The 18,716-nt window shown below is 49.6% G+C and overlaps 1 protein-coding gene across 1 annotated transcript in view; it reads left to right on the forward strand.

Annotated features, from left to right (window-relative positions):
* The first annotated feature begins 342 nt into the window (after positions 1 to 342).
* Positions 343 to 18,716, forward strand: part of NUP85 (nucleoporin 85) — a 203,380-nt gene continuing 185,006 nt past the window's right edge. The window contains exons 1-2 of the mRNA XM_068261938.1: positions 343 to 433; positions 16,557 to 16,650. Coding sequence (XP_068118039.1) covers positions 413 to 433; positions 16,557 to 16,650 — 115 coding nt within the window. The 5' untranslated portion in view covers positions 343 to 412. The remainder of the gene's footprint in view (positions 434 to 16,556; positions 16,651 to 18,716) is intronic.

The following is an 18,716-nucleotide window of genomic DNA, read 5'->3' on the forward strand; positions in this document are numbered from 1 at the left end:
AGGCATGGACATTACCTTTCACATTCAGTTTTAACTGACAGCAGCTAATATATAACTGTCAGAAACTGGTATATTTCAGTTCTGACAAAATTTTGTCAGAATTGGAAGGGATCACTGCAAGAAAAAAATGGTGAGTTTCTGAGAGGAACTGATGGCGAGGTAAGTATGTTGATATTCATTTGCAGCTACATCATGTGTTTATTTTACATTTACTCAGTTTAGGTTCCCTTTAAGCACAACACGTTGTCACTTGCTATTTAGATGCAGTTTTAAAGTGGTAGGGGAGGGCATCTACTCGTAGAACGCGTATCTAAGCGGGATCGTGCACGCACAAAACGTCTCTCTCGCGTGCGCGCTCTCGCCACAAGAATCGCGCGGTGGTTTGTGAACCGGATACCGGTATTAAAGCAGCATGGCTGACGACAATCCGATGGTATGGGACTTGTCAGAGAATATGCAGAGCGGTTGTGGATAGGGTGCAATTATTAGAAGTATGTTAGCGTGTATTGGCGGGTGATGTCCTGGGACAGAGGCTTGGAAAGGACAGAAGGCGTGGTTGGGGAGTACGTACATTAGGAAGCTCTTATCACTAGCTAGGCCTGCATTCGTGCCTTTTGTGGTGGATGAGCTTTGCGGTGTGTGTATGGAGTCTCTGGTAGGGTGATTAGATCTCTACGCACAAACGTGGCTATGTAATGTACAGGACCACAGGTGCCTGAATGGGCTGATATACTGGTAGTCTTCTAAATGTATGTATATTTTACTTAACGGACACATCCACCTATGTCACAGCACCAAATGTGTACAATCAGTCTGGAGTACTGTTTTTGTTTTGAAACTTCACCATTGTCGAGAACAACGGCAGTCCTTTTAAGTTAACCTTTATGCATTGTCGGGTTGGAGGCCACCATAAATTCTGCTCTGTTTACATGTAACTAGTATAGTATTTCATATAACTGGAATAGTCAAGTTGTGAATTCGTAGTACTCTACTCTGTGCAGCTATACTTCTGCAGCAATTTGGGAAACCTATGGCCTGTACTCACGGGCTGCAGAAGTGGCCTGTCGCCAGCACACGTGAGCGTGTAGGCTACAGGCCGGCGACAGCTCCTCGCCAGGTCCCTCCGCGTACACACGCGGAAGAGGGACCAGCGGCGAGACGGAAGCTGTCGCCGACGTTCCTCCTCCCCCCGCCGGAAGCTCCATTTACCACAATGGAGGTTGCTGTCGCTAGTCCGCGTACTCACGCGGACTAGCGACAGTTGCTGGGGAGGTGCGGCGGCGACTGTCGCCATGCGATTGAAACTTTCAATCGCATGGCGACATGAGCGACGGGCGACAGTTTGGGGTGCGTGCACGTGCGACGGCCCATACTCACGGGCGACCTGTCGCCGCAACACGCGCGCGCCGCGTGTTGAGGCGACAAAAGTCCCTTGTGAGTATGGGCCATAAACCTAGGCTGTGTGTATTATTGTATAGTACAAAGTGTAGATTCCAAACTTGCAAACAAGTCATTTGGTATATGTTGAAAATTCATAGGTGGCTGTTATCCTAAAAAGAAATTGAGGCATTACAAAGCTCAAATACCTAAGGCTAATAAATCCTCTGGATCCTCCAGAGGCTTCCTATGCAGTATGCTGTCCGGAACCCTCTGGAACATTGGGGCCCTGTCTGCACAATAGTTCAGATGCGCTTATCCGAAGAGGAGTGTGACCCTGATGTGATTACAGACTACCCCTTGTAGGTAGTCTTCAGGGGGTCAATGCTTGGCAATGGGGGACTAGATGGTGTGGGAAGCCTCTATAGGATCCATATGCTACCCTTTTCTAAGATGGGTATTTACTTTTTTTTGTAAAAAGGGGTGTGGGGGGGGGGGGGGGGTATACATACCTGGGGCTTCATCCAGACCCCTTCATGCTTATTGCTGCCTCCTGGATGTTTTGCAATTGGCCTCGGAAATTCCTGTGGTCCAGGGCCAATTGCACTACAGTGGCTGGGTGCTTGACAGGGAGGGTGGGGGTGGGTATGTGATTTGCACACGTTGCCAGCCTGCACGACCAGTCAACTTACTGGGGTGGCATTTCCAAGATGAAGCAGGCACACCATCCGACAGGGGGTGCTTGGTGAAGTGATATAGTGGACTTACTTGCTGTGTTATAGGCACAGCAAGTAAGTCCAAAGGTATCACCAGTAGGGATGCTCGCTGGATTCTGCGGAATTCTAAATTCTGCGATTCCTGCCGGAATTGGGCCGATTCCGCCGGTCGGAACGGAATTGCTATAGCTCTAAAACAGAATTCCGCGGATTTTTTTTTAAATTCTGCGGAATTGTATGGAATTTGAATTTATTTCCTCACCTATCTATTTTCCTTCCGGAGGGAGGAGGGTCTCCTCTTCCAGGGAATTGTAGTATTTCAAAAGCCAGCTTACATACCATGGCTGGGAATTGAACCCAGGCTGGGCTGGGAATTGAACCCAGGTCTCAGTGTGTGGTAGGTAACTGAATTAACCACTATACCACCACCAACACTACATGCTGAAGCCAGCCTAGCATGTACCATTATGATCAATCCAAGAGAAAAATTAGCGTGCTTAAAGGGGCACTATGGCTAAATTCTTCTTATATTCTCATTTAATATAAAATATGTGCAATTGTAGCAATGTGTAAGACTTGTACCCTAAATCAGTGCTGGAGTCCCGTCGCCAGAGAAAGCTAAGCGACGCTGAACCAGCACATTCCATTCTGCAGGAGGAGGCTGCCTTATCAGTCGTTTCATCTGAAGTTGTAATCTCCCCCTTTGATGTATCGGGAGAGATTTCACCCAATGTCTAACTGCACATTAGTGCTGTTACAGCTCCTCTGATCTGCCGTACGTCTCAGGACAATGACTTACGGCTCTGATGAAAAAAATGCTCCCCCGCTGAGGCCCCCCTTCAGAGAAGCTGGCACAGGCAGGGTCACCACTTGTTGTCAGTTGCCATGGAGACCAGCTTCTCTTATGCACAGGATTCCAGCGTCTTGATTCAACACACGCAAGTGCTGTGTAGCCAGTGTCCTGCTTGTGTCTCTGAATGGAATGTGCTGGTTCAGCGTCGCTTAGCTTTCTCTGGCGACGGGACTCCAGCACTGATTTAGGGTAAAGCAATATTGAAGCAGAGTTTTATTCAGCCACAATACAAGTCTTACACATTGCTACAATTGCACATATTTTATATTAAATGAGAATATAAGAAGAATTTAGCCATAGTGCCCCTTTAAGGATTTGTAGCCAGGCAAGGCCTTGCCTTTTGTGTTCAACAGTTGTCCGAAGAGAACCCCAGATAACCAGGTAGATTCATATCTCTCTTTCTCTCTAGTAGGGATGGTCACCGCTTTCCGCGGTATTGTATTTTCCGGAATTTTTAGGCGGAAATTGGTCATTCCGTTCTGTTTGGTGGGAACGGAATTGCTTTTTCAATCTGGCGGAATTCCGAAAATGCCTGTGAAATTCTGCCCGTATCCGTTGATGGTTTTAAGATGAAAATTCAGTTCAATGAGAGAGAGAGAGAGAGAGAGATTTTTCTCATGGGTATATCACAATGGTTCATGCTAGGCTGGCTTCAGCATGTAGTGTTGGTGGTATAGTGGTAAGTCCGTTACCTACCACACACTGAGACCTTTCCTTCGTCCACTCTGAAGACAGGCCTGGAAGGATTTATAATGATGTATGTGCACCACCTACTGGCAGTAGGCACATATCACAGCATTACAGAAAATTCAAACTAATACTATACTGTATATTGTACAGAGAATGACACTTATTGCCACACTGGTCTGAACTCAACAGTGATGGCCAATAACGACCACCATGGCTAAGAGTTGTCGCAAACCAGAATGTGTACAGTGGCCCGACGACGATCCCTAAATATCTGGCAAGTTGGACCTTAAGCTATGCCTAAGAATCAGAATCAGATTTATTTCGCTAAGTGTGACGGATGCCGCACTCAGAATTATTTTTGGTTCACATTGGCATTGGACATAGCAAAAGAAAACATAAAGCGAGGGAAACGGTCATAGTGCAGAAATACAAAAAACAGTCATAGTGCAGAAATACAAAAAACACAGACAATATAGAAGCACACGTGCACAGTATAGGGAATAGTACAGGGGTCTATATAGCATTAAGCAGTAGAGCGCGGTGTCCGTGAGGCCCTGCCCGGAGGGCGTGCTGAGTGTGGAGGCGCTAGTTAAGGGCGAGCACAGCTTGGGGGAAAAAGGAGTTCCTGTGCCTGGAAGTTTTAGTTGGAATAGTTCTGTAGCGGCGGCCTGTGCGCATGTGGTTGAAAAAGCGACAGCCGGGATGGCGGGGGTCTTGTGCAATCCTGTTTGCCCTGCTGCTTAACCTGGAGGCATGAAGTAGGTCCAGTGATGGCAGGGAAGTCCCGATGATTCTTTCTGCAGCCTTGATCACTCTTTGTAGTTTATACTTGTCGCTAGCGGTGGCACCTGCATACGCAGTGTTCTCCCCAGGCTCTTTTAGCCGGGTGCTCCACCCGGCTAGATTTGGTGACCACCCGGCTGTCATCGGCTCACCTCCTATGCTGTAAGCAGAGTTGCCCTGCATTTTCCTCTCAACCCACCCGGCTACTTTTTCATGCCACCCGGCTACTTTTTCATGCCACCCGGCTGGAAAAAAAATTCTGGGGAGAACACTGATACCATACGATGATTGAGGAGCAAAGGATAGACTCGATGGTGGCCGTGTAGAAACTTGTCATCAGCTCCTGGGACATACCGAACTTCTTCAGTTGTCTCAGGAAGAACAGCCTTTGCTGGGCTTTTTTTTTGGCATTTAGTGATGTTTTCTCCCCATCTCAAATCATCGGTTATAGTTGAGCCCAAGAAACGAACGCTAGATACTCTGGCAACTTCAGTGCCTTCAATGATGACTGGGTTGAGAGGGGGAGGGCACTTCCTGAAGTCCACAGTTAACTCAACAGTCTTTGCAGCGTTTAGGACAAGCTTGTTGCTCCTACACCAGTTGCCAATCCGCTCAATCTCGCTATGGTAGTAGCGTTCGTCCCCTCCACTGATCAGGCCGAGGATAGTGGTGTCATCCGCAAATTTAACAACCTTGACGCAGTCTGCGGTTGAGACACAACAGTTTGTATACAGGGAGAACAGGATCGGATACAGTACACACCCTTGGGGAGCACCAGTATTGGTGGTTCTCACCTGGGAGGAGCAGTCGCCGAGTCTTACTAGTTGCTTCCTGTTGGTGAGGAAATCCTTGATCCACCCGCAGAGAGTGTGATCGACGCCAAGTTGCACTAGGTTGTCGTACAGGATGTTAGGGCAAATGGTATTAAAGGCGGAGCTGAAGTCCAGGAAGAGGATTCTGGCGTAGGTGTCAGGCCTGTCTAGATGTTCCAGGATGAAGGCCAGGCTAATGTTTATGGCATCCTCTATGGATCTGTTGGCTCTATATGCGAATTGAAGTGGGTCCAGGAGAGCGTCAGTGGCCCCTTTCAGATGTGCGAGGACCAGTTTTTCAAAGATCTTCATGACGGTTGAAGTTAGGGCAACAGGTCTATAGTTGTTGAGGTCCGTGATGCCCGTTTTTTTGGGGACTGGTATGATGATAGACTTTTTGAGGCAGGTGGGAACTATTCCCTCCGTCAGTGATTTCTGGAATATGTGGGTGAGGACAGGGGCAAGCTGGCTGGCGCAGGTTCTCAAGCAGGAGGAGGACACACCGTCTGTGCCAGAAGCCTTTCTGGGGTTCAGCTTTTGGAGGTGCCTTAGTACATCAGCCTCCTGGATTGCCACCGGCTCTGCTAGACCATGGACCATTCTTGGAGGGGCGGCTGCGGGAGGAGCACTAGGGGTGACTACCTTGCCCTGCGGGTGATTGGGTGGGTGCTCGAACCTGCAGTAGAACTCGTTGAGTTTTTCGGCCAGTTCGAGGCTTGGGGGCGCATGTTGAGGTGGTTGTTTAAGGTTCGTGGCTGCTCTGAGGCCCTTCCAGACCTCCCGAGGATTGTTGGACCTGAGGCTGAGGCCCAGCTTGTTGGAGTAGACACTCTTAGCGGCGCTGATCTCTCGTTTAAGGGTGTGCCTGGCTGCCTTGTATTCCTCAGGGGTGCCGGACTTGTGTGCCGCTTCCTTGATTTTGCGGAGCCGGCGTAGCTTGCCGTTGAACCAGGGCTTATTGTTAGGGTAGACCTTAAAGGTCTTCTTGGGGATGCACACCTCCTCGCAGAAGCTAATATAGGAGGTGACGTTTTCAGTCCATTGCTCCAAACAGGGTGCCTCCAGGGCCGCCCAGTCGGTACATTCGAAGCAGGCCTGTAGCTGCAGCTTAGCATCATCGGTCCATTTCCTCACAGTCCTGAGGACCGGTTTGGATGTCTCGAGGTGCCTTCTGTAGGAAGGTATTAGGTGGATTAGGCAGTGGTCAGAGTTGCCAAGGGCAGCCAGTCGAGTGGGTTTGTATGCCTCCTTGAGGACAGTGTAGCAATGGTCCAGGGTGTTTTGGCTCCTGGTGGGGCAAGTGACATTTTGCTTAAAGCGGGGCATCTCTTGGCGGAGGTTCGCGCTGTTGAAGTCCCTGCAGATGATGAAGAGGGAATCCGGGAGGGACGTCTCCTATGCTGAGATGGTGTCGCTGAGAGTACGCAGAGCGCCTTTGGTGTTTGCATCAGGAGGTATGTATACTCCGACAAGAACGTAGGAGGAGAACTCTCTTGGTGAGTACTGGGGCCTGCAGTTGATGAGTAAGAGCTCGACATCCGGAGAGCAGCATTTGCCCAGGATGGTCGTATTTGAGCACCAAGCGTCCTTAATGTAGAAGCAGATGCCTCCACCTTTCTGTTTGCCAGAGAGAGCATGGTCCCGGTCCGCACGGAAGAGGTTGAAGCCTGGGAGTAGAAGAGAGTTGTCCGGGATGGTGTCGTGCAGCCAGGTCTCCGTGAAGCACAGGACTGGGGTGTTTGCGCCGATCGAGTGTTTGCTGCCGAGTAGTATGAGCAGTTCGTCTATCTTATTAGGGAGGGAACGCACGTTCGCCAGGAGAATAGCTGGAATGGGTGACCGCAGGCCTTTCTTTTTGAGTCTCACTTGTACACCTGCCCTACACCCTCTGGGGCGGCGTTTCCTGTCATTGCTGATGAGGAGCTCAGCATGAGCCCAGACTTCGTCAAACAGGGGGGCATGGGTCTCGGCCCTGCAGCCCTCCCAGCGCAGGAGCTCTGCCCTGGAGTAGGTGATGGTGCGCCTGGTTGTACGGGTGCGCATGGTACCGCGGCGGCGGCTTGTTTGGCTCGATGTGTACGAGGTGCCTGGGGGCTATCGCAAAGGGCGCTGAGCAGGTGAGCAGTGCATGGGCAGATTGTGCAGCAGCGCCTACTACCACCGGCCAGTGGTGTGCAGCAGAGCAGGTCCAGCAGGAGTACCGTTAAGGTGGGAGGCGAGAGGGCCCAAGCTGAGGAGAGGAGGGCTGGCAGAGTAGTAGTAGGCCAGAGAGGGAGACCACCAGTGCGGGGTGAATAGTGTAATGCTGGCCTGGCAGGGAGCAGTGGATGGGAGAGCAGTGATACTGTCCAGTCAGCGAGCGGTGGATGTGAGAGCAGTAGTGCTGGCCAGGCAGGGAGCAGTGGATGGGAGAGCAGTAATGCTGGCCAGGCAGTGAGCAGTGGATGGGAGAGCAGGGGTAGCAGCTGTTTCTTACCAGGCAGGCATGGCTCTCTCCTCCCCGAGATGCAGGCTCCGTGCAGAGGGTGAACCTCAGCTTGGTGCTGGCAGTGTCCTGGTGTTGGCTGTGCCCGCTATATTTGGGAGGCAGGCGGCCGGCAGCCGGAAATCCACCGTTGCTGGAGCAGCAGATCGGGCGCAGCGAGACCCTCCGGTAGGGTTGGAGGCCAGGATGGATCCACGTGGGTGGCCGTGCAGCGGGGCTCTCCAGAGGCGGCGTCAGCAGAGGAGACCGTGAGCAGCAGATGGTGGAGTCGGAGTGGATGCGGCGGGTCCCCAGTGAGGCAGGCAGAGGACTCGCAGGATGGAAGTGCAGCGGTCGTGGCCGTGCAGAGGTGGGCGAGGCTGGGGCTCCTGATCCGCACTTCGGGGGCAGATGGTGGCCGAGCGGTGGATCTGCGGCGGAAGAAACCACACCGATGGCGGAGGGGATCAGAGGCTTCTCCCGGTGGGGCTCCTGAACAGCACTTCGGGGGCAGATGGTGGCCGAGCAGTGGGAATCCGGAGCTGCGGCGGACGAGGCCACACCAGTGGCGGAGGGGATCGGAGAAGGCTTCACCCGGTGATGCGGGGCTAGGGGCCACGTGGGTGGCCGCTGGAGGAGCAGGAGCGGCTGTGGTCGCTGAAGCGGGTCCCCAGTAAGGCAGGCGAGATCCCGCAGGGTGGAAGTCTATGGTGCCCGGGTGGACTGATACTTCCAGCGGCGCAGTGGTGTTGGTGCGGAGGTGAGTGGGGGCTGGGGCTCCTGTTCAGCACGCTGACCACAGAGACTCCTCGCACAGAAAGCTCGTAAAACCACTAAAAACTCTAGAAAAACACTAACTAACCCTAACTAACAATAACTGACAAAACTAATGGACTGACACTAACTAACTGACAATTGACAGACCCCAGCAAAAAAAGGGAAATTGCTGGGAGCCGATGTGACCGAGGCTGCTCGCGTGGGCGCCAATGGCGTTGTTCCTGGCACCTCTCCACCCGCTGGAAGCAGCTAAGTCAAATGAGCTTGTCGTCCCTTTGCTCTCCCCCCCCTCCACCCCGCGGATCGCAACAAAGGAATCATCAACCAAAAGCGACAGTGCACTAACACTGTACAGAAGTGTCATCAGCCTTAGCACACGATGCGACTTTTGCTATGCAGGGGAGAGAAATAAGTGTGTGCAATGGAGAAGTTTCTGGTGGTGGGAGCAGCGAGAATAATACTATTGTGCTGTGCTTCTGCCATTGCTAAAAATCTAACGCCGGATCTTTATGCAATTGCTGTGTGCCTCATGTAGTCAAGCTGGTCTGACCATAATGACCACCCCCGCCATGGCAGTCATTATGGTGCTTCACTCAGAGTTCAGACCAGTGTGTGTATGGACCTTTAGGGCTGGTTCAGGCGGATGTCTTAATCACCTGCCCAGAGTCTCGTCCAAATGCTTTTCTGCAAGCGTGCAGAAAAGCATTTGTCGACTTTCAGCGGTGATTCCCAGCGATTGTCAATTTTCATCCCTCAGGGGGACACAGGAATGCGGTGCTAATGGACCCCAGAATGACCAGACCCTACTGCTTCCAGACAGTGGGAAAAAAAATAGATAAAAATGCTGCTTTTGCATAAATGGCGGCAAATAACGTGCAAGTGTGTGTGTGAACTGGCCCTTAGTTGTTGTTCAACACAAGATATTTTAGGTAAACTGTATGGCATTTATTTTTGCATCTGTATTTATTCATCCATATTTGAGTATTTTCCTATTTGTGATTAAATAGTTGAAATTTTAATTTAATTTTTTGACATGATTTTGTTTTGAAACTATTATATTCGGAATGGATACTAGACCCTTGCTTGACAGATTTTAATAAGCTGCGGCAAAAATGTAGCAAAAATTAATTGAACCACTTTTTGCACAGAAATCCTGCAGAAATTGAACGCTGTGTGTGTGTGTTTGTGTGTGTGTGTGTGTGTGTGTGTGTGTATCTATCTAAAGAATGCTGCTTCTCTGGCCATGGGAGCTGCCATCTTCTCTGTGGACCAACTACAGCTGTTCCGCATTATGTACTGCCCTGAGAATCTGTGCCCGCTGCAATGCATGTAAGGATAGAGAGGTCCTTGCGTCCATGGGCAACATCCCGGTTGTATGCGAATCTGCCGGGAAAGTCATAATGCGGTACAGCTGTGGGTGGTCTGTGGACAAGAGGGTGGCTTCCATGGCTAGAGGAGCAGCACACCTTACTTAAAGAGGAACTTCAGCCTAAACAAACATACTGTCATTAAGTTACATTAGTTATGTTAATTAAAATAGATGGGTAATATAATCTCTTACCCATCCTGTTTTAAAAGAATAGGCAAATGTTTGATTTCATGATGGCAGCCATCTTTTTGGTTAAAAGGAGGTGACAGGGAGCATGAGCCACAGTTCCAACTGTCCTGTGTTCTGAGCACCTCTCCCAGTTGCTAGGCAATTATGAATAACATAGGAAATCTCATCATGCTCTGCACAGCATCAGGGAAAAAAAGCCCGGGCTTTTTTTCTTTGAGGGCTCGTTTCCACCATAGCGAATCCGCATGCGGCGCCGACATGCGGATTCGCTTGGTACATTGAAGTGGCCGGTGCTGTTTGCATATGTGCGGCGTGCGGGAGCGATTTGGCGGCGGGCCAAATCTGCACGACGGGACCCACAGAATTTGCCTGCGTCGGGAATCCATGCGAATCGCCGCTAATGTATTTAATAGGAAAAACGCATGTGTTTTTACATGCGTTTTTACCCGCGATTCGCGTGCGATTTCGCACCTTTTTCAATGTTATTTTGCCCTGGCAGAGTCGTGGTTAATTTCGCATGGCACCCTGCAATCGCACGTGAAATCGCGGGTAAAAACGCATGCGGAAACTCATCCGCATGCGTTTTTACAAGCGTCGGGATGCCGGCGAAATCGCGTCGCAACAGTGGAAACGGGCCCTGATGGGTGGAGCTTAGCTAAAAATGATGCTTTGGTAAGAAAAACAAAGTTCTGATGCTGTGAAACTGTTAAAGAAACACCAAGCCTTTTCAGTTCTGCTGAGTAGATTTTTAGTCCGGAGGTTCACTTTAATTACGCACTCCTCCCCCAGGCACCGTCTATTGCGAACCTCTCATGGGGAGGTTTGTAAAAAATATATAGCAAAGCCTTCGGCACCGGCGGGGATCGCCTCACGCCGGATACATGTACTTGCCAGTTGCTTAAGCAACCGCACCGGTCGCCCCCACACCTCTTCGTGGGCTCCGAGCTGTTTTCTGGCGTTTTCCGTACATGCAAGTCACATGACCCACATCCGGTCATGTAACAAGTCGGCTTCTGTGCACTGTGCCGTAAAGCCGCTAGGAGCCTGCAGGGAAGTATGGGGAGACTGTCAGACATCGCTTGAGTCCCGGTAAGTATTTAACATTCCTCCAAAACCCACCCGAAATGCTCCAAAAGTGCAGTCCCTATTATCTCACAGGCATGCTCTTCAGTTGAGACTTTCGCTTGCTTGAATTCCAGATAACGGGGATTTTGCTGTATATTCCAATTGGGGAGAAAAAGTTCCTGTGTCTTATAATCCAAAGGCAGGGAATCCCCGACTTCAGAACGCCCGCCGTTAGGATCCGCCGCATTGTCGGGAACTCCCTGCCTTGTCCCCGTGTGGTCCGCCTGCCCCCAGCATGTCTCCGCTCCCCCTTGGCAACAATGACGGCAGAGCAACTCGCCTTCCTATAGATTCCAGCGATGTGTTGGTCCTCCACCCCAGCATGTCAGCGCTACACCTGTAAAAGAAAAGTTAGCGGCAGAGCGGCTCACCTACCCAGCGGTGGCGATCTGTAGACATCTCGCGTACCGGGCGGTTTCCCCTAGTGACGGCTCCTGTTAATGACTCATTAAGTCATGGGGAATGACTCATTAAATCATTAACAGGAGCCATCACTAGAGGAAGCAGCCTGGTACGCAAGATGTCTGCAGATCACCACCGCTGGGTAGGTGAGCTGCTCTGCCTCTAACGTTTACTTTACAGGTGTAGCGCTGACAAGCTGGGGGCAGCGGACCACACAGCGCTGAAATCCATAGGAAGGTGAGTTGCTCTGCCTTAATTGTTACGAAGGGGAAACGGAGACATGGGGGAGGGGGTGCAATATGGACAGGGGACAGGTTGGGACTGGAGTGGAGGACCACAAGGGTGGGGGGGGGGGGGGGGGGGGTGCAGGAGAGGACATGCACAGACACACACAGGAGGGGACACAGGGGACTGGAGGACCACACGGGGGGGGGTGTTGAAGGGGACAGGGAAAGGAAATGCACATAAGGGGGGCAGGAGGGGACATGGATACATGGGGACTGGAGGACCACACAGGACAGGAGGGGACACATGGGGCAGGAGGACCACCTAGGGTGGCAGGAAGGAATTACACACATAGGAGGACAGGAAAGGGACACATAGTGGACACAGGAGGACAATGGGGGAGAACATGTACAAGATGCTCTTGGAACATGGACGCACCAGGTTTAGTATATAGTGCATACATCTTTTTTTCCCCCTGATTTTTGCCCTCTAAACCTAGGTGCGTCTTATATTCCAGAGCGTCTTATATTCTGAAAAATATTATATCTATATCTATATCTCTGCTTAGTCCACAAAAATGAAATAAACCGATCAAAAATTATTTACTTGTGCTTCTTCAATAAAGCAGTCCCCGTATTTTTAAAGTCAGATATAAATGTGATTATGACTGTACAGTACAGATGTGTACAAAGGAATCACACACGCTCTACAGGAACTTGAATTGGCAGGGGCTATGGATGATTGATTGCATGAAAATAATTCAGAGTTGATGCAGAATTATGCCTCTTGTAATGTAGGTAGAAAAAACAGTTATGTAAAAGTAATACCTTTTTAATGGCTAACTAATAAAGGTGAATTATGGAAGTTTTCTGGGAGCTATTTTGTACCTTTTCATATAAATGTATGTAGTTCAATAATTAACCAATTGAACCATACCTCAGCTTTACTTATAGTCTGTTTTTAAAGCGGAACTAATATTTAACTAATCTACCTCTATATATGCCTGGGGCTTCAGCCAGCCCCCTGCAGCCTCCATGTGCCCACACCATCTCTGAATAATCCTCCAGTTCCCCTCCGTGGCTAACTTTCAGTTTTGCCGACTTTCAAGGCGATGACTTGCTACTGCGCTACTGTGGCCCTAGCCATGCCATCCTCATTCGCTCTCCTGTTGCCTGGAGCATCCTGCGCAAGAGCAGTATGGGAAAATCTTGTACTGCACCTGCACTGGATGCTCCCAGCGAAGGGGACGGGAACGAAGATGCGCGCAGCTAGGACCGCCCAGGCGCAGTGGATATGGACTGGTGATTCAGAAAGTGAGATGCGACGGGGGACCGGAGCATCATTCAGAGATGGCGCAAGCACAGGGTTGGCAGAAGCCCCAAGTAAGTGAAAATCTTTTCATTTATTTTATACATATTTCAGGTCCACTTTAAGCTGCATAAATTTGCATACAAAACATGATTCTCTGTCAATGTAGAGTTATTTGCATCTCGTTGATCATCCCAAAGCACCTGTCAATAATTATACTTGGCTAAGAAGAGGTAAGGCTCTGGATCCTATGGAACCTTCATAGTCCTCTTTATGTGCTCTCCTTCCACTAATGTCCCTACTCAAAATTCCCACTTTCGGGACTCCTCGGCAAGCTTGGGAAGTATTCCTGTCCCTGAGTATTTCTGAAGACAGTTGCATCTGTACTGTGTGAGCCCAGACTCGCATGGGCACAGTACAGATCCACTTGTCTTCAGAAGTAGTCAGGTACTCGAGTACTTCTGAAGCCTCCACAAGAAGTACTGAAGGGTTATTCGACCAAGCTGGTCAAATAAGTTCATTGGGAGACCTCTACGGACTGAGGGCACAGAGAGAGGATTGGGAAAGTTCTATGGGATTCAGTCTTCCCTATTCTAATAAAAGTATCTCACTTTTTGGTTGGTTCAGGTTTACTTTAAAGTGTACCAGAGACAAGGGGTGTTAAAAGGTTGATACATACCTGGGGCTTCCTACAACAGTCTCCGCGAAGATCGCTCCCTCGACGTGGTTTAAAGCTATCTAGATTGTCTGGTATCAGTCCTGTTCTCCCCACCAGTCGGCACAAGTGCAGTGCGGCCAAGCGCGCTGTTCTGTTACGCTCCCAGCGTGGCTGGGCTGCACATGGGTAGTACGCCCGACTGTCCAGGGAGAAAAGGGACTGATATTGGACAATCTAGAAGGCTTTAGACTCCGACAAGGGGGCTGGAGGAAGCCCCAGGTATGTATAAAACTTTAGGCAACCCTCATCTCAGGGTCACTTTAATGTCTGAATCTGACTAGCCTTGTTCTAGTTCAGACCATGCTAAGTTCTGTTTATGAAGTAGGTGTGGTGAAACAATTAGACAAATTTCACACGAAGGGGTTGCACATGCCTTGCATGTGCAAAATGACCCATACAGATAGCAATATAATCAGATTTTGTTTGATTTGCAATTATATTATCCAATGTGACAGCACGAAAGTAGCCTCATAGTGCCCACACATTAACTGATCTAGAAATCAAATTAATAGCAGGGCTGTGGAGTTCGAGTCAGAGTCGGGGCAATTTTGGGCACCCGGAGTCTGTCGTTGATTTCATAAACTGAGGAGTCGGAAGTCTGAGTCTGATTATTTTTGTACAAAATCCACAGCCCTGTTAAGTATTAGACTAAGGAGTCTGAGTCGAGGTGTCTGAGCCGTTTTGGGTACCTGGAGTCAGAGTCGTGGTTTCATGAACTGAGGAGTTGGAGTCGGACGATTTTTGTACCGACTCAACGGCCCTGATTAATAGTACAGTTAAATCCCTCTATAGCAGTGGTCCTCAAACTTTTTCGGTCAAGGGCCAGGTCAACATTCTTCAGACTGCTGGGGGGCTGGAACATACATAAAATGATGTGGAAAAACATATTAAATCTAGCTATTTATTCCCCCAATCATGCCTGTAAGAGAACTCTCAGCAGCAGCCATTCAGTCATGTGGCGCCTGAAGAGCGTCTTTGTGCACCAGAAAGTAAAGCATACCCAGGTGACAACCTGCCGTCTAGTTGGACAGCAGTGTCACCTGATGCTGATCTGGAAGCCAGTGAATTACTGCTCACTGGCTTCTACAGTATGTGGATGGGTGGTGCCAGCTCTACTATTCTATATGTGGGCCGTCAATATTTAAAGGTGCAGTGGGCCACGTTTATAAGTTATACGTTTAGGGGCCAGTGAAAAAGTCTTGGGAGGCCGCATTCGACCCATGGGCCTTAGTTTGAGGACCACTGCTCTATAGTGAACTTCAAGGGTGGCTGCACTGCTGCAATCCACCCAGTGTGGGTTAATCGGCTAGCTAGCAACCACGTCACTTCTGCCCGCCCATAGCTGGACACAGACAGGAAGGTCTCCTTTGACCAATGGTCTGTACCAGGAAGTGCGGTTACAAAACAGCACTTCACATTCATGGACGCTGCAGAACGATAGGAGATGGAGCAGACATAGACTCTGCAGTGCTCCTGGAGCCGACATCGGCATATTCAGCTAATACTGAAGCAGAGCAGCGGGTAAGTCATTATAGGGGATTAAAACCCTATGAATACCTTTTTTTTTTATAGATACAGTATATTCTCCCTCTATAGAACTGCATGATTTCTAAAAGGGTTTTCTCTTTTTTTTTTTTCTTTCTTTTGCAGAAAGTCACTCCTAAAACAAGCTGAAGACTTAGATGTTTAGGGGCTACTAGAAATATATGCAAAGAATGCCATGCGGCTACCAAATTACAGCCAGTCTCTAGTGGGGCGACTCAGTGTTGCCAACTCATCCCTTTTAATTACTGAAACGTCTAAGTTATACAGGTTCTGGGGCTATTGGCACATAGTGCCTTAACTGCATCTACCTAGCCACAAAACCTGTATAATTCATGTGTCAGTAATTAAAGCAATGAGTTGGAAACACTGGGGCGACTACAAAGACTACTGTAGCCCTTTTAGACTTAAAGGACAACTGAAGCGAGAGGGACATGGAGGCTGCCTTATTTACAGTATTTCCGTCTAAGCAATACCAGTTGCCTGGCTCTCCTGCTGATCCTCTGCCTATAATACTTTTAGTCATAGCTCATGAACAAGCATGCAGCAGATCAGGTGTTTCTGACATTGTCAGATCTGACAAGACTAGCTGCATGCTTGTTTCTGGTGTTATTCAGACACTACTGCAGTGAAATAGACCAGCAGGGTTGCAAGGCAACTGGTATTGATTAAAAGGAAATCAATATGGCAGCCTCCATATACCTCTCACTTCAGTTCCCCTTTAATGAAGTCCATGATTGTGTACAGATGATCATATTTTCCTGCCTGATATTTATTTTAAAGAGAAACCGTGACCAAGAATTGAACTTTCTCCCAATCAGTAGCTGATACTCCCTTTCCCGCGAGAAATCTTTTCCGTTTCACAAACTGATCATCAGGGGGCTCTGTATGGCCGATATTGTGGTGAAACCCCTCCCACAGTGGGATGCCAGGACCAGACAGTTTCCCGTCCTGTTCTGTGAACCTCATTGCATTGTGGGAAACAGCTGGCTCCAACTGCCAAAAAAGCAAGAAGCATCTCCTTCCACTGACATCACCTGCCAGCAGTCAAAATGTCACCATGTGGTAACTGTCAGAATGTAAATCAGGGAGAGGAAAGATTTTACAATGGGAAAACACTGAATAAATCCATGTATACATAATTATCGTAAAAACGTAGCACTTTTTTATGACATTATTTTCACTGGCGTTCCTCTTTAATCGTAGATCATTCCCAGAATTGGACAGCGTAGTGAAAAAATTGGATTCAGCTGGGGATCTGGAGAATTGTTGTTGTATGAAACTCGATCTACAAAGAAAGGTATTAAATCACTTTATTTCTGAAGCTATAAGGGTCTTTTTTCACTGTTCTTTGCAACTCCTTCAAGAAGGCCCTCAAAACTCACCTTTTCACTCTTGCCTACCACCCCTCACAATTGCTCTAAACCCACAGCCGAACTCTGGTCCCCTACCTCTCGTGTCCCTACCTCTCCCTCTAGATTGTAAGCCTTTGGGCAGGGTCCTCACTCCTTTTGTGTCCTACCTGATCATGCACCTCTATTACTGTGCACCCATGCTATGCATTTGAGTGAACCTAACTTGCCTAACTCCATGCTACCATCCAGTGACTGACTAAGCATTACCTTGTACTCATACTGTGCTGTGTGATCTGGTTTTCTTGTATTCCTGTATTGTCATATTGCTGGTTGTCACCCCTAAATATTGTCTGTAACCTAAATTAATGTCCAGCGCTGCGTAATATGTTGGCGCTTTATAAATACAACAAATAAATAAATAAACTCGTGCTTTTTGAGGTTTGCGTGCTTAATTTTTTTTTTTTTTAACCACTTCCCGACCGCCCAACGCACAGAGGCGGCCGGGAAGTGGACCCCGCAAGGACCGCCGCATGCACAGAGGCGGCGGTCCTTGTAGGGGCATGGGCAGAGCGATCGCGTCATCCGTGACGCGATCCTCCGCCGAAGATCGATGGCCGGGCATTTAGCCTCTGCTCGCCAGCCACTTAGCAGCGCCGGCGAGCGGAGGAATATACAGTTTCCGCCAATCAAATGCGTATAAGGCACTTTGTTAGGTAAACAAAGTGCCTTATACATGCTTCCTCCTCGCCTCGTGGTCTCATTGTTCCAGAGACCACCAGCGAGGAGGAAGCACTTGTAAGTAACACAGCACACAGCTTTTTTTTGCCCACAGCCCCCCTGATCTCCCACCCCAGCCTTCATACCTCCCCTGATCACCCCAGCAGACCCTTGCACCCCTCTAAAACCTCCACCCCCCCACCTGCCACTAACTTTTGACGCTATCCCTTAGATTAGGTCCCTAACTGCCTCCTAATCACCCCTGATCCCCCCCCTACCTTTAGATCACCCCCAGACCCCATCCCAGACTACCTCCCTGTATACTGTATACATCTGTATACAGCTAGCTTACCCCCTGATCACCCTCTTTTCACCTGTCTATCACCTGTCCATCACCCCCACCCATCAGAGCAGACCCTAACTGCCCCGCGGGGGCAACCGATCACCTGCCCAGACCCTCGATTGCCCTCATACCCCCCTCCTGATTACATCCCCTGTGCATTGTTTACATCTGTCCTCCCCTGCAATCACTAACTGATCTGCGATCAGTAACCCCCTGTGTCTGCCTCTCATCAGATCAGGACTCAGTCTGCCCCGTGCGGGCTCCTGATCAACCCCCCACCCCCTCAAATCGCCCCCAGACCCCCCCCCCCCCCTAATCACCGTCCGAGTGCATTGTATTTGACTGTGCTGTGATTGTATTTTATTGTGCTGCGATTGTATTCGATTGTGCTGCAATTGTATTTGATTGTCCCGTGATCTGCTTCGATTGTCCCGTGATTGTTTGATTGCCTCTGAGACCCCACTTCCCGCCACACCCAACCCCCCCCTCCCCCCCCCCCCCCCCCCCACCACCACCACCACCACCTCCAACCACCACCTTCCGAGTGCATCAGATTTGCTTGAGCTGTGATTGGATTCGACTGTGCTATAATTGTATATGATTGTCCCGTGATCGGCTTCGATTGTCCCGTTATTGTTTGCCTCTGAGACCCCACTACCCGCCACACCCAACCCTCCCTCCCCCCCACCCCCCCCCCCCCCCCCACCCACCACCACCTCCAACCACCTCCAACCGAGTGCATCAGATTTGCTTGTGCTGTGATTGGAGTCGATTGTGCTGTAATTGTATTTGATTGTCCCGTGATTGATTGCCTCTGAGACCCCATTTCCCACCAGCCCCAATACCTCTCAAATACTCCCTTTTGCTAGGTAGGTGCTCTTTTTTTTTCTGGGTAGTCTCGGAGGAAAAACCCATAAATCCAATCCACAATGGCAAGAAGGGGGATTTCCG

This window comes from Hyperolius riggenbachi, chromosome 12 (assembly GCF_040937935.1).
Source record: "Hyperolius riggenbachi isolate aHypRig1 chromosome 12, aHypRig1.pri, whole genome shotgun sequence".
Taxonomy (NCBI): Eukaryota; Metazoa; Chordata; class Amphibia; order Anura; family Hyperoliidae; genus Hyperolius; species Hyperolius riggenbachi.